Below are 15,783 nucleotides of genomic sequence, written 5' to 3'. Positions count from 1 at the left end.
TTCCAACTATTTCATAATCTTAAAAAAAAATTTTTTAATGTTTACTTATTATTGAAAGACAGGGAGAGACAGAGCATGAGCATGGGAGGGGCAGAGAGAGGTGGGTACACAGAATTCAAACCAGGCTCCAGGTTCTGAGCTGTCAGCACAGAGCCCGACACGGGGCTCAAACTCACACACCGAGAGATCATGACCTGAGCTGAAGTCGGACGCTCAGCCGACTGAGCCACCCAGGCGCCCCTATTTCATCATCTTAAAGAAAATGTTTAAGTGAAGAGAAACATTCATTCCCACTACATACATGCTCTTCTGTGTAAAATCCTTTCTAATATTTGCCCAAATCAAACATGCTGCCCACAGTTTAACTCTGACATCTATTTTTGGAGAGTCCTTTTTCCCTTTAACTACTACATCATAAAATGTTACCATGTTTCTTCCCAATTTTCAAAATTATCGTTTTAATAGCCAATTTATCGTGTCCGTAATTTATCAAACTATTCTTCCAGTGTTGACCATTTGACTTTTATTTTAGTTTTACTTGACAAATATATTTCCTTTTATGGAACACAGCAGTGAACATCTTATTCATGAGGATATTTTTGCACCTCTACATCAGTGCCTCAACATATTTTTCTAACACTTCTAAGTCAAAGGACAGGAATAATTTCAGGTCTGTCTGTCTATGCACTGAAATACCACTCTTCAAAAGGCTTATATCCAGGGTGCCTGGGGGGCTCAGTGGGTTAAGCAGCTGACTTCGGCTCAGGTCACCATCTCATGGGTGGGTTCAAGCCCTGCGTCAGGCTCTGTGCTGACAGCTCAGAGCCTGGAACCTGCTTCAGATTCTGTGTTTCCTTCTCTCCCTGCCCCTCCCCCACTCCTGCTCTGTCTCTATCAAAAATGAATACACGTTAAAAAAAATGTCTTTAAAGGCTTATGTCCATTTACATTTCCACCTGCAGCCTCAGATCACATCTGTTTCACCACAACCTTGCACATCTGGGTGTTAATCTTTACCTTCTGGTTTTCCTTTCAATATTTTAGTTGATATTAAATACAGAAAGGTTGATTTTTGACACATTCCCGCTACAGATATGTCTAAAGCAATCACAAAAAGATCACACAGCCCCATCTAAGAATATTTCATTAGGTTCTTCCCCTCCCCATAACAGGAAACTTCTACATTGATTTTTCTGATTCTATATGAAGGTAATAAATGTTTACTGTAAAATAATGTAGACAATAAATAGCATGAAGAAAAAAGCAAATATTAGATCATTCCATCGGCTAAAATAACCACTGTTACAATTTTGTTGTATATCTTTATAGCCATTTTCCTTATAGATATCAACACAAACTGATTTCATTACATTACCATATGAAAGTAGCATCGTGCACACTTACATAACCTACTTTTTACCACTTCACAATTTATGGGTATCTTCCACAAGTCAACAAATAGTCGTCTATGTTACTAATTTCAATGGCTCCACATTCTTTGGTCCCAGCACAATAAAAAGTGTGTGCTGATCTATATGCAATGTCATTTTGCTGCTTTCAGATGGATATTTTGCCTTTCTATGGAAATCACTGATTTATAAAGGTGCATTGGCTATTTGTATTACTAGTTCCCTGTTAGTTCTGCTGCCCACTTTTCTCTTTAAGAGCTCTGCTCTTTTCTCATTGATTGGCAAGAGCTTTCTGTATATGAGGAGTGTTAACTCTTTACTGTGTAAATCAGGACAACAATATCACCTCTTGTGGGGGGGGGGGCCGGGGGACTTGCAAAGATGAAATCATCTAAGGTGTGACAAGTGCCAAGAACAAAGCTGATCTACAGTACGTGTTAAAGCTCGTCTCCTTTCCTCCCTCTGTAACCAAAGTGGAGACACAGGTCAATGAAAAGATACTGACACATACATAGGTATTGGTCATTTCATTTTGTCAGTGATTTCTTGGATGATTATTCAGAATGCTTCCCCCAGACTTCTGAAATCCTAGTTCAAGGCGCAGCTCTCCTGTGGTGCTAAGAGCTGCATTCTTCTTCTTCTTATTACGTTGTGACATTAGGGGGGGGTTTCACTCACCTTCATCTCCACCTGCCCACAGGAAGCATGATGGAGCCAGGGACACAGAGTGGCTTTACCACTATGTGCCAGCTTTGTAGCCGGCACCTGTTACACATCATTTCATCCTTACAGCCCCCTGGCAGGTGTTATTTCTTACCCCCACTTTACGGATGAGGAAGCTAGGGCACACCCTTGCAATCAGCAGTCAGAAAATAATTCCAAAGCCCTTGCACTGACTACGGTGGCCAGGCTGCCTGCCTGCCGGCCTGCCTGTAGAGTGGGGACCCAGCTCGTGGCTTCTTCGGGGCATTCGGGGCCACCACGGGCTTTCACAAAGTAACTGCTCAACAGATGGAGATTAAAGCAGCACACATCCCTAATTCAGAAGCGGAGCTAGACAAAGAAAGGCCAAATCCTTCTTTAAAAACCTCAAGTGAATAACAACCTAGCATTTCCACTCCTAGGTATATACCCAACAGAAATTACAAATATGTTCACAAAAAAAAAGAAAGGAAGAAAGAAAGAAAGAAAGAAGACAGACAGACAATAACGGCATTAGCCCAAATCACAAATAACCCCAATATCCATAAACAGCAAAATGAGTAAAGCAAGAGGCAAGTCATGCCATGAAAGCTCTATGGCAATAAGAATTAACAAACTACAACTAAGTACAACATGGATAAATCTCAAAAACACGCTGAGCAAAGCAGCCGTATGAAAAAGTACCTGCTGTATGATTCCATTTGTATGGAGCTTAGAACTGAACCCTGGGGGCGGGGGAAATGGGGCTTGGTGGGCAGAGGGTATTCTGGGAAGCTGTGCAATTATAAATCATGCATTTGTTTCCTTGTGTATTTTATTTTTAGGTTGAATTAAATGAAACTCTTGCTTTTGTAGGTCAAAACCGTCAAATATCAGCCACTGCATATGGTTCGAACTAACACTTTCATAAAAATGTTTTTAAAACCCTTCGGAAAAGGAGAAAAGAAATGTCTCCCAGTGACTGGCAGACTGCCTACTTTTCTGAAAACCAACCTAAATGCTCCTCCTACGGATTCTGACCCTGTTTCTTGCTCCTTTGTCTGCAGTGGAGACCGAATCACAACTAGTCTCTCACCTTTGCAGGACCGTTTTTCGGTCACATATTGAAAGCTGGTGATGCGGCCATCCCTGGGCTCAAGACTCCCAGATTCTCTGTGCCTCCTGCTCGTCCATCCCGGGACATCTCCAAGCCCCTCTACACCTTTGTGCCTTTGGCTGATGATGGCACTGGAGGGTATGGTTCTGTGTCAGTCCACCTCCGCACTGTCAACCGGTGCTTCTGACTCGCCCACAGGTTATATTTACTAAAGAAACAAGTATTACTATGATGATTTTCATATTTAAGAACACTATCATAGGAAAATAGAGGGAGGTATGGTGTTTTTATGAGCCTTGTGTGGGTCATAAAAGGCATCATCTTTATAACTAATTGAGATAACTTTGTCTACAAGTTATGAAACTAATGATCTCCTTTTTGTCGTGTTATAAGCATTTATCTCCCTGTGGCAGAACATCATCAATTCTCAGAATTCTGGGTTCAGCAGACTCACTTTACAGTGGCAAATAATATTTCAAGCAGAAGGCTGCTCCATTGATCAGATGACAAGGCAGAAGCCTCCCCAGGGAGGGAAGAGATGCTCACCGCACTCCACCCACCCCGACTGGGGGTGGACAGGGCCCCGGGAGGGTGTCTGATGGAAAACTCCCTGCACAGGGCTTCGGACACTGGGTGTCGGAAGAAAATGATAGGAATGCAGCATTTTCCTTTCACATGGTCCAATGCAGTTATGCTAATGCCCCTTCGGATTTGATGTCCTAAAATCACTGTTGTAAACGGCCAGCAATGTAAGTCACATATGAGAAACGACAGTACTGGGACCACCCGTCCATTAGACAGCGAGCCAGCCACGCTGCTCTATGGGGGTACGGCTCACTGAATGAGCTCATTCATGAGCTCAAGTTACATACTTGCCTCACGGGGACTAAAAGGAATCATGTGAAATGTATTTAAAGAAGTTTACTAGTTTATAGAAATCCCGTAGTAAATCATTTGTAATCAGAGTATTGCTAGCTACCTACAGCGTTTCTCTTTAGCATACATTATGGATTCATCTTAACAAAAGGACAATGGTAATAACATTTCCATTTACTGAGCACCCATGATGAGCCGAATACTCTCTCATTTAATACTCCCAAGCCTTACGTTCATGGGTACTGCTATTTTTTCTGTGGAACAGAGGGAGAAACAAGGATCTAAGCTGGATAAATACTTTCCCCAAAGGCTCATGCAACTAATAAGTGTCAAAATCTGGATTCAAGCCTCAGCAACCAATGCCAAAGGCCATGGTCATGACCACTGTGCTACACGGCTATTCTCAGACACCAACTATACATAATAGAGATTCACAAGAGTGGGGAGAAGGCATCTAATTTTTGTTCCATGTACTGTAGGTGCTTAAAGCACTTTATCTCCTAGGGCACCTGGGTGGCTCAGTCGGTTAAGCGTCCAACTTCGACTCAGGTCATGATCTCATGATCTCACAGTTTGTGGATTCCAGCCCCGCATCGGCCTCTGTGCTGACAGCTCGGAACCTGGAGCCTGCTTCAGATTCTTTGTCTCTCTCCCTGTCCCTCCCCCGTTCACACACTCTCTCAAAAATAAATGAGTAAACATTTAAAAAAAATTTTTTTTAAGGACAGGGGTTATAAAAAAAAAAAAAAAAGCATCTTATCTACTAACATCCAGTGAGGTAAGTATTGTTCTTTCCCACATGAAGAAATCGAGGTTCGGAGATTTTAGGCAACTTGCTGGTTAGTGGCTGAGCCGAAATCCAAACATAGACCTGTCTAGCTCCAAAGTCCATGGTCTTTCATCATACCACTTTGCCTCAAATGACTTTGTTTCTAGAGAGCAAGCAAAATTATTCCAAGTGTATTAGCCAGATGGAACAGACTTGTGCTACAGTAGCTAATCAATCCCCAAAATCGCCATTAACGCAAAAAGTTTCCTTCTGGCCCACAAAGTCCACTGCCAATGCTATGACTCTCCAGGGAAGCTGTCTCTCTGCTCACGTGGAGAAGTTCTGCCATCTCAACACACAGCTGCATGCTCGTCCCCAGCAGAGGAGGACAATGACAGGCCACTAAAGGCCACTAAATTTACGCTGCCCCAACCGGAGCTCACCACCTGTCGAACACCCACGTTCCATATGGCCCCACCTGACGGCAGGAGTTGGGGAAGGGTAGTCTGTGCAGCCAGAAAAGAACCAGAGGAGACCCTCCAGCACAAGAAGGGGTAGGCTGCACGTCAGTAGTTCCCAAATGTGGTGGACAGAAGGCGCACCTGTTGAAAATGCAGATTCCCAGGGCTCCATTCCATATGTTGATTCAGTGAAGTCTGAGCTGGGCCCCAGGAAAGTCTGATGCACGTGGTCAGCAAACCTTTAAGGAAGCCTCATTCTGCACTGAGGCAGATCGCCCTGGGGTCTATGTGACCATCAGAAACGGCCATCAGAAATCGAACGCAATCTGGTGAGCACTCAAGAGGCACAGACCACGCTGGTGGCCAGGCCTGGCTGGGAATACAGAGAAAGCAAAGGAGACCATGATACAGTGCCGGCCCCCGCAATCCAACAGCTGGCAGTATGGAGCCAGCCACGGAGACAGCTGACCGCAACCCAGGCCCCCAGAGCGCACACACCGTGGGGCACAGCAGCTGGGCACTGTCACTTACAAACGTAAACAGGGCCTACATGCCCGAGGGAGCTGTCGCTTTCCACCACCAGGCAAGTGTCTTACCATGATGCTTTTTTGTTTCAAATCTCCCAGGGCTCCCCAGTTACTGCTTATAAAGGAATGTCCACGCTTCCCAGCAGGGCACTGAGACCACCCACATTGCTGTCCCAGACTCACTTCCTGCCCCTCCTACCAGCCACCTCCAGACCCACACTCCATGCTGAGGCCACACCCAGAGACCTGATCCCCATCCAAAATGTGCCTCCAGACCTCTAGGCCTTTGCTCCAGGCCACTCTGTCCACAGGAATGTCCTCGGGCCTGCTTCTGGATACTCAAGACTCAGGTGAGGTGCCAGTTCTGGGCAGCCTTCCCTGGCACCTGTCCCCATCTTCCCATCCCTCCCGGGGCTAATTAACCCCTCCTCAGTAAACTGAGCGCTTTGCTCCAACTACCACAACTGTCCTTGGCCTCGAGCCCCGGACGGGACTCTTCGGGGTTTCCGTCACTACTCCAAAAATCCTACCTGACAGCCAGTGCCCTCAGGCAAATCACCTGGACCAGCAAAGGCGCCAAGTTTCCCTGTGTCTGTTTGGAATGATACCAACCAGAGTGCACCAACGAAGGGGAAGGAAAAGCACTCGTACAGTGCTGGCCCCTAGAAGGTGCCAAATAAGCATCTGTCACCTGGATGGATGATAAAAACGTTGGGAGGAAAAACTTCCAAAGCAAGCGATTACACTGGGGAAAATCACTAGTGTCCACTGTGTGCTTTTGCTCGGCCAACCTGTGAGCTGCCAGGAGGCCCCCCAGCCTTCCTTCTTCAAACAACCCCCCCCCACCCCCCGCACCCAGCACAGGTCTCCTGCACAGGAAGTGCTCCAAGAAAGACACAGGATTGATCTGAATTGAGGCAAATGTCATCCACTCGCTGAGCAACCCACAGCTCCCAGAGGGACATCCCAGACAGGGGGCCACTCAGAGCCGGTAGTGGAGAGAGGGACTGAGGACCCCAGGGAACCTGGGCTCACAGGTGAAACAGGTAGATCGCCTTCCCCCTCCACCTGTATTTCTGATTGTTTGTCTTATTTCCAGAGCCCTTTCTGCAGCGCTATAAATAAAGGGTTTTCCGGATGAACTGATGTCCTGGAGGCAAGGGCCAAAAGGTGCAAGAGAGAGTATACACACCCTCCAGTTCTTTAATCTACCAATTAGGTTCTGACCTGCAAGTTTCTCTCCCCACACCTCACCCTCTGGGCTCCAGAGACTAAGGGAGACCCTGCAAAATCTGTAACATATCCTAATCCCATCTCTTAGGGCATGGGACCCATAACTACCACCCCACCCCCTTTGAAATGTCATCCTAAGAGTCTGCTCGGAGAACCAGAGTGACGCCTCTTCCCACACATCATTCTACCATTCATTTGTTTCTCTGGAGACAATAGGTCACGGTAAGGGGATCGCTTCTAGGATGCAGTCACTTTTGCTCTAGTTTCCAAAGTCTGGTGCCAGACACATTCTATCTCAGCGGCTGATGGCCGTGGGACGTGGGGTTCAGCTGCCTGTTCAGATCCAGATTATACCTCCTGCTACCTGAGTGTCCTCAGGCCAGCTACTTACCCTGTCTAAATCTTGCTTTCTTTGTTTGAATGTCTTATGCATAGTCAACCCTTGACAGCCGCGCACCGGCTGTTATTTTTCCTGAAGCAGTATAGCGAGGTGACTGAGAGTCCAGATGACGCAGAAGGACCATCTAGATTTGGATCTCGGGGCTTCCCATATTCGCTCTGTGACTTGGGCGGTTCCTTAACCTGTCTTTGCTTCGGCCTCTTCATGCGTGAACACAAATGCCAACATTCCCGCTTCGTGGAGTGTGTGTAAGGGTTAAATCTGTGTGATCATCTTCATTACTGCCTGGCACGTAATAAACCTTCAATAAATGGCACTTACTGTACTGGTGACAGCAGTAGAACTGCAGGCAATATACTACCAACACTGTGACACTGGCTGCAAGGCTGTTGACTGACCACCTTGTATCCACACTGCGTTTGCTCACCGAGGTCCGGTGCTGGCTTTGCGGGTACACGCGAGCTCACAGAATCTGCCGGAGCCTTGGGTGGCAGGAAAATGGAGGAAGCCCACTGAAGCTCCTCCTCTCTGCTCTGCCCACACTCCATAAGTAAGAGCAAAGGGGCCTCCGGGCAAGCTTCAGAGCACTAAATGCAGCCTCAAAGCTACACATTGTACTTTGATTTTTCCTAAACACTGGCCTCCTCTAACCGTTTTATTCCCTGTTCGGTTAAGCCTGCTGTGCCAGCCCTGATTTGTGTTACTCGTTACTAATTTTCTTCCCGGTGGTTTGAACTTCTTGGTCAGGGCTGCCCAAAGGACATTGCACACCTCTTGGATGGTCTATGGGGGGGTTCCTGGAGGGCATGCTCTTGGGATCCTGAATCGCCAAACCTCAGCACTAAACCTGGCCTAGAGACAGAGAAGTGGTTCCCTGAGTAGAAAGGAAAAGCATATAACCCTACAACCTCAAGGTCCAAAACTGCATTTCATTAGCACTCACTTCAAGTCCACAGGAGCATGTGGGCCTCAGGCAGTGGGGTCTTGCTCTCACTCAGAGAAAATATCATCACAGAACAGGTGCATCTACAGGTGACGTCCTCCCAGAGGCACAAGTTCGCAAAGAAGCAAGGTGTCTCCCCTCCCCCCCAAAAAGATTGTTCTCTTATCCTGAGAAATAGGGTACATACAACGAGCAGAAGCAGATGATGACTTTTATCAGCTACACTGGACCCAGCTGCAGAGAAAGTGGATGCAGCTTGCCCAGAAGGATTTTCTCAGCCCACTCTGCTACGGAGACCACCACCTTCATGAGCACAGGTGGGTACAAACCTCTGAAATCTTGCCATCAGACCAGCGCTGGAGAAAGGAAGAACAAACCTTCCCCCAAAATCCAGCCTCTGTTATCCCACCAGAAGCTTATCTACGAAAACAAAGGGTCATCTGTATCTATGTGCGCCTAGCCTGTCCTTCCGGAAGTCGTTATCTCTGCCTGATGATAACAGCATCTGAACATCCAAGATTCCCACCCAGGCAGTCTCACACCGATACCAAAGCTGGTCTTTGCAGGTAAAAGAGCCACAAGTTGGATCCACTGTACTGGTTCCAACTGATAGAAAATCAGGGAATCACCCCAAAACACCATCAGTGCCCAAATGTTTCCCTTTGGGTAACGGCAGATCCCCCATTAATTAATACAAAGGGGAACTTTGGAGAAAAGAATATAAAACTGCCTGATTTTTACATAACGTTCCTTGAGGAAGCAAAAAAGCACACAAAGCAGTAATTATCACATTTTCAAAGCCACTGCACAGAGCGTCATGTATCTGTAAACATCTCATAAATGTTTTGGGGGCTATTTGAAATCTGAAAACAATATAAATATTTGCATACCGTTGGACCCTTTCATTATCTGACAATTTCCAGCAACAATCAGACCAGGAAGCCTACCAGCCTACCTCACTTTATTTCAGCATTACGCACACTCACATTTACCAAACAAACGTCTGGTAAATCCTGTGCACTGAACACTATTTTATCATTTCTATCATATAATAATATAATGGAACTAGCCTATCTGCCAGTCAGATCTGGCCCCATCTGATCACACAGCAATCTCTAGTTTTAATATATGTTCCAAAGGTAGAAAGATGGAGTAAGAGAAGGGAAAAGTGTTTTTTGTTTTTCCAAATGCATCAAAACCCAACTGAAGTTCTTCTAATTCCTTCTTCACACTGAATAACAGCAGTGTTTAGTCAGAAGCTGGGAGAGGGGGCTTGCCTGCATCTGGGGGAACTCATCACCCTTTATGATGGTGTGAATCAATACTCTGGATGAATTTAATCCCTAGTAAAGAAAAACATGCAAGAAAGGGTCTTTCTTTCCATGTGTATACCCTGGGCTGCACGAAACAGAAGTCAACTCACAGCCTCCCACCTGCCATCAATGACTCCAGACTGGGGCAGAAATCCAGAGAGGGGCCTCCTGTTTGGAATGGCTGCATGCATGGGCTTTTCAAAAGAACCTGGCAAGTCCAGAAAGTTCATGCAACTTTAATATTTCAAATGTGTCAGAAAACAGTCATGGGTGGAGGGGCAAAGAGAACCTGACCAGCTAACGTAGGGTCAAGCGCAGGTGCCGTCGCCTGCCTGGCAAGAGATCACAGGGGGCTGTGGAGTGGGTCTGAGCTGGTGTTAAAAGGCTCGGATCTGAAAGGCAGAGACGGCGAACAGCTCTCTGCTGCTTGGGCCTCGGGGGCCGGCGGGTAGCGGGTCCCTGAGGCGCCCTGGGGTTCAGACGTCTCTAAAAGAGCCTGCGCCCGGAGCCCCCTCCCCTTTCCAAGATCGCTATTTCCAGGTACCAGCCGCTCGGAGCCACCAGAGGCATTTCGTTGCTATCCCCATTAGCGCCCGCCCGCACCCTACGCGGACAAGGGCTCCGCACTGAGCTCGGGGCGTACGGATCCCGTACCTCGGGCTGCGGCCCCCGACTTCCCCAGCCTCCGCAGCAACAGTTTTCTAGCCAGAGAAGTACCGCAAACGTCTCCTGGGGGAAACGCTCACCTGAAACCCGGTCGCCAAAGCCAGGGCCAGGGCCACGGAAGGAGAGCCAGCCTGGCCCTGCGCACGGCGACGGGAGATGGGCCAGGAGGAAGGACTGCAAACGTCGGGCTCAGAAGATCGCACAGAAAGAGAAACTTCCCGAGTGCGCGAGCGAGGTTGCGCTCCCGCTTCCAGGGGTGCAACCTGAGTCCCCGGGCAGCTGGTGCGCAGCCGGCGACAAGCGCAGGCGAGGGGACCCGAGCGGCGGCCGGTCCCGCTCCCTGGCGCGATGGGGGTGGCGGGAGCGAGTCTTGGTCCGGCGTACGTGGGTCCCTCCGCGCCCAGGGTCCCTGGAAGGGGACCAGGACGGTCCCGTAGGACACATCCCGGGCACTGGGCGGGGAGGAGACCTCGAATCCAGGCCCCGAAGGGACGCGGTGGCGCAAACAAAGTTGGGGCGCAGACACGCTCGGTCCGTGGGTCCCCGCGTCCGCGCGCCCCCGCCCGCGGCGCACCACTACTTACACGAACACTCCGAAGAGCAGGGCCCGGACCCCGATCTCGATGGCCAGCTCCCGCATGGTGCGGCCGGAGCAGCTCCCGGGGCGGCGGCGGCGGCGGCGGCGGCGGCGGCTGGTGCTCTCGGCGGCTCCCGCAGCTCGACCGGCGCCGGCTCGCCAGACCCGGGGCGGCGAGGGAGGCGCGCTCCAGGCCGCGGGCGGGGGCGGGAGGCGGGCGCCGGGCGGGGGCGGGCGGGCGCTGGGGAGGGCTCGGCCCGAACCTCCCGCCGCGGGGCCCGGGGGCTCGCGGACGCCGCGCCCGCCGCTCCCCGCCCCGCGGCCCCGCGCCGAGCTGGGGGCGCCCTGGGGACTCCCCGCGCCCTGGCGCCGAGCGCCGCCTCCGCGCCCTGGCCCGGGGAGGGGAGGGGAAGCCCGGGGAAGCCCCGCCGCCGCGGCCGCCGCCGCCTCCCCTGCGCGCTCCCCGGCTCCTCCGCCAGTGGGCGGCCCCTGCGCTCGGCTCCCGGGGCAGCGCGCTCGCTGGGTCTCCGCCTGCGGCTGCTCTGCGGCTCCGGGCTCGGCCTCCGACCCCCGCTGACCGGCCTCGGGCTCCCGGCGCACGCACGCACGTGGGCAGGTGGCGGAGACGCGCCTGGGGATTCTCAGGCCCAGGCAGCCCCGGCACCCTCTGCTCCTGCGGAGCCCCGCACCCTCCCTCCCGCTTTTTTGCTCTCCCTACCCTTTGCCAACCTGAAATTCTTCCCTTTATTGTCTATAAAGTTGCCCCCGCCCCCTTCCCACCACCCACCCCGAGAGCCCTAGTAGGCTTCGTTTTGCGCTCGGGAACCGCCAGCCAGGCTCCAGAGTCCTGGCACACGGACTGAGGGCAAAGGTGAGCCTGGCTCTTCACCCACCCACCAGCGCCAGGCAGCCCCTGGGGTGGGCTTCCTCCGACCCCCACCTTCAGCAGCTTTGGGGCTGCAGCGCTGTGAAAAGCGAAAAGGACAGGCCCTTGGGGTCAGCCATGAGCCCCTGGGGCAGTAAGACCGGGAGTGTCATCCTTAGGGTTCACAGTCAAAGGCCAGACCTTCACCACTGGCTGCTGGCCTGGGGGTCATGACCTCAAGCCAGAGCCCAGAGGGGATTTGGCTTTGCTTTTCCCATCCCCTGTCAGGACTGCGAGTATTTCCTTTAGCTTTATTAACTTAAGCCAAATGGACATTCAAGATACAAAGCTCACACTAACCATTAGTTTGTCCCTGGGGAGACCAGATCTCATGGGTTTTAGGAGAGACCCAGCCAGGATTTTATGAGTATGAGAAACGGATTAGAGGGTAGTCCCTGGGAATGAGGAACCATATCTCAATTTTGGACAAAAGGGGGAGTAGGTGGAGAGAAGAGCTTTGGAGGAGGGCTTCGGCACCAGCAAAGGACAAACAGACCCTGCCTCCAAGGGGACACATGACAGACCCGAGATACCTAAGCCCAGACATCTCAGGGTCTAGGGACAGAGAGGCAGACAGAGGAAGAACAATCCTAGCTCTGTGTGGAAGAGGCTTCACATCAAAACCACAGGCAGTGGGGTGCCTGAGTGACTCAGTCAACGGTTAAGCATCTGACTCTTGATTTCGGCTCAGGTCATGATCTCACAGTTTTGAGATAGAGCCCCACGCCAGCACAGAGCCTGCCTGAGACACTCTCTCTCTCTCTCTCTCTGTCTCTCTCTCTCTCTCTCTGTCTCAAAATAAATAAAAATAAATTTTTAAAAAACCCACAGAGGAATCAAATTCCTCTGATTTGCCCATCTCTGTACACCCAATGCCTGGCACACTGTGCTTGATGAGTTTTTGGCAAATTAATGAATGGACTATGTATCTCAGTTGGTATGTGGGGTGTCGGCTGTGGTGGAGAAGGAAGAACTTGGGGGAAAGAGGTATGGTTCCGTCTCCTCTGTGTCTTGGGCCTTGAACACAACTGGATTCACGCAGGTTGGCCAAGTGGTATAGGAGATCCTATAGTCAACCCAATGAATTCTAATGACCCAGATCTGAGACTGGCAGGTGGCCATATTCCAGGAGGGGACACTAACAAGAGCCCATGTTATTAAAATATCCCTTGTTGGGGCGCCTGGGTGGCTCAGTCGGTTAAGCGTCCGACTTCGGCTCAGGTCACAATCTCATGGTCTGTGAGTTCGAGCCCCGCGTCGGGCTCTGGGCTGATGGCTCAGAGCCTGGAGCCTGCTTCCGATTCTGTGTCTCCCTCTCTCTCTGCCCCTCCCCCGTTCATGCTCTGTCTCTCTCTGTCTCAAAAATAAATAAACGTTAAAAAAAAATTTTTTTTAAAATAAAATAAAAAAATAAAATATCCCTTGTTATAAGCATCAACTGAGTGCAGCCTGTGCAAAGCCGTGTGCTAGGTGTTAGGATTCATAACCTGGATAATTATGGGGAGGATGGGGAGCCAAAGAGTCGTGAAGAAACATCAAGAAGCCATGCAAAGCAGTCTTAGTAAGTCCAAAGTAGTGCTTCAGAAAACTGGATCAGTCAGAGGTCAGAAGTTCGAGTCATTCCTTTGGTCTGGGATGGCCAGGGACTAGCCTTGTAGAGGACAGTTGGTTCTTGTAAGGCAGAGTAGGAAAACACAAAGGGAGGAAATTCTGGGTGAAGGTAAGAGGGGAGGTGCAGAAGGTTGGAAGAGGTTTGGAGGGCACAGTCGGTCCACCTTCCCGGAAGAGCAAAACCAAGCGTAGGTTCATGGCAGAGACCTAGTTCTAATATCCCTGCCCACCAGAGTCTGTTACCAAGATTACGGAATTAGAATCTTTGTGCCACAATGTGTTTATCATTTTTGCTTGTATTAGAGATGCCTTGGGAGGGAGTTTGAAAGGGCATGTGATCTCATTGCTGTAGTCATTAAGAAGTGACTCTGAAACACATCTAAAGAGCTGCCCAGTTCAACTTCTTGTCTGATTGCCTGAATCCATTCTCTTGGTTCTTCCCTTCTCTCTGTTCTGTCTGCACTGTATTGGCTTCAGTCTCAGGTTCCTGGTAGTTGCAAGTTGGCTGCAAGAATCCCAGCTTTGCAGGCTCTCAGAGTCAAATCTGGCGGGAACGACCTTGATCTTGATCCCAGAGCTCCCAGCCAAAGTGTCATTGAATGTCAGTGGCACTGCAGGACATGAATCCATCACTGTGGCCAGGGAATCCTGATGGACTGACTGTCTCAAGCCTGGGTCACATGCTTGATCCCTAAGCAGGGAATGAAACCTTCACCCAAAGCCCCACAAATAGGGGCTGATACTTTGGAGTAGGGAAATTGTTTGATGTGTAGCAAACAAACAAGGGCCAGGACACCCCCAGGCAGACTGAAGACAACTGGCATGTACCCCACCCCCTACCACCGAATTCTTGTCTACGCCCAAGGTCTTTCACCAGTGAATGAGTTATGCTGGGCACTCCCTGGTAAGACAGCACCACTTTGTCAACACAAATATGCAAGACTTTAAACAAAGCTGTGATGTCACCCAAGGCTTGCCCTTTGCTATCCAGTCTCTTCCCCTCGTCCTTCTTTACTCTGATCAGCAAGCCTGTCATCTGCCCTAATGATGTTCCTTTTCATTTACCAGATTTGGCTTCCAGGGAAAGCTCTAGCCTTCTTTACTGTATAAACCTGGATCAGGATATTTTGTGGGCTCTCTCTCACGGAAGAGTTTCTAATTTAAGGGAGGTCACTCTTGAAGGGCAGGCGGGTTCTCTTCCCAGTGAAAGGGGACTGAAGAGGACATTCTTGGTGTCCCAAATCCCACAGAGCAGACAGCCACTTCCACGGGTGTGGAGGTGGTTGGCTCCAGAAGCGGTGCAGCTGTAAACACGTGCCAAATAACAGAGCTCTCCAGAAGTGCTGTATTGCTACCCCAGCAGATAAATGAATTGACGAGGGAGCGAAGAAATAAAAGCAGGGTAGATAAAGCACTCCAGCCAGAGCACCCAGGTGTCCAGCTCGGCAGCTCCCACTGGGTCTTTGTAAGACTCTTGTGGAATGTGACGTGTTCCCCAGGGAAGGAATCAGGGGTCAGAGCTTCAGCAAGCTCAGAGACTTGAGCAGTCGCTGGAGTCTCACCCAGTCATCAGAAATAACATAAACGTGTCCATCCCTCACGGAGACATAATGAGCACCATAGCTGTAATGCGCGAGACTGATCTTTGAAAACTCACATCAGAATGTAAACACTCAAATGACTGTAGCTTCCCCTAGTGCTTCTGTGGTTGCACACATTTTCCAAGTGCCACTCTGGGAAAATCTCTCATATTTTATGCCAAGCTTATGAGCATGCCAAGAAAGTCCCTGTCATCCCTCCATAATCATGCCTCTGCTGTTGGATATTTTTTTGATCCTCAGACAGCATTGTACAGTATGGTGATCCCATATTGACCAGACTTTCAGCTATTTCCGAAAACCAAAGCCACCTTTGGAGAATGGAACTTTGCAACGATTTCTTATAATCTCATTTCCAAAAGTTACACGTTGTATCTCAATGACACCCATCTAAGTGCTCTAAGAGCGTCACCTGGCAACAGGTGGCCAGCATGGTGACCCTTAACCTCCGAGACCCACACATTCAGGCTTTCCACCATGATTGCCTGGTACAAACTTGCTGATGTGCCTAAAACACCAAAATCCAAGAGAAATTTCAAGAGAGGTCATCAAGTTCAGCCTTGTCCATGAATGTCTTCCTAAATAGTTAATAAGTATCTGTCTTCTTGAACACCTCCAGGGATGTGGAACTCACTGCTCATTCCATTTTTGGAGAGATTTGTTGTTGTTGTTGTTGT

At 49.7% G+C, this 15,783-nt stretch overlaps 1 protein-coding gene across 2 annotated transcripts in view; it reads right to left on the bottom strand.

Moving 5' to 3' along the window:
• PLPP4 (phospholipid phosphatase 4) overlaps positions 1-11,155 on the bottom strand; it is a 127,990-nt gene extending 116,835 nt beyond the window's left edge. The window contains exon 1 of one of the 2 annotated variants that reach the window (XM_058697956.1): positions 10,980-11,155. In XM_058697956.1, the coding sequence (XP_058553939.1) occupies positions 10,980-11,035 (56 nt within the window). In that variant the 5' untranslated portion in view covers positions 11,036-11,155. The remainder of the gene's footprint in view (positions 1-10,979) is intronic. The other variant, XM_058697955.1, reaches the window with a different exon arrangement.
• Between the last annotated feature and the right edge of the window lie 4,628 nt (positions 11,156-15,783).

This window comes from Neofelis nebulosa, chromosome 13, assembly GCF_028018385.1.
Source record: "Neofelis nebulosa isolate mNeoNeb1 chromosome 13, mNeoNeb1.pri, whole genome shotgun sequence".
Taxonomy (NCBI): domain Eukaryota; kingdom Metazoa; phylum Chordata; class Mammalia; order Carnivora; family Felidae; genus Neofelis; species Neofelis nebulosa.
This window is presented reverse-complemented; position numbering and strand designations above follow the sequence as displayed.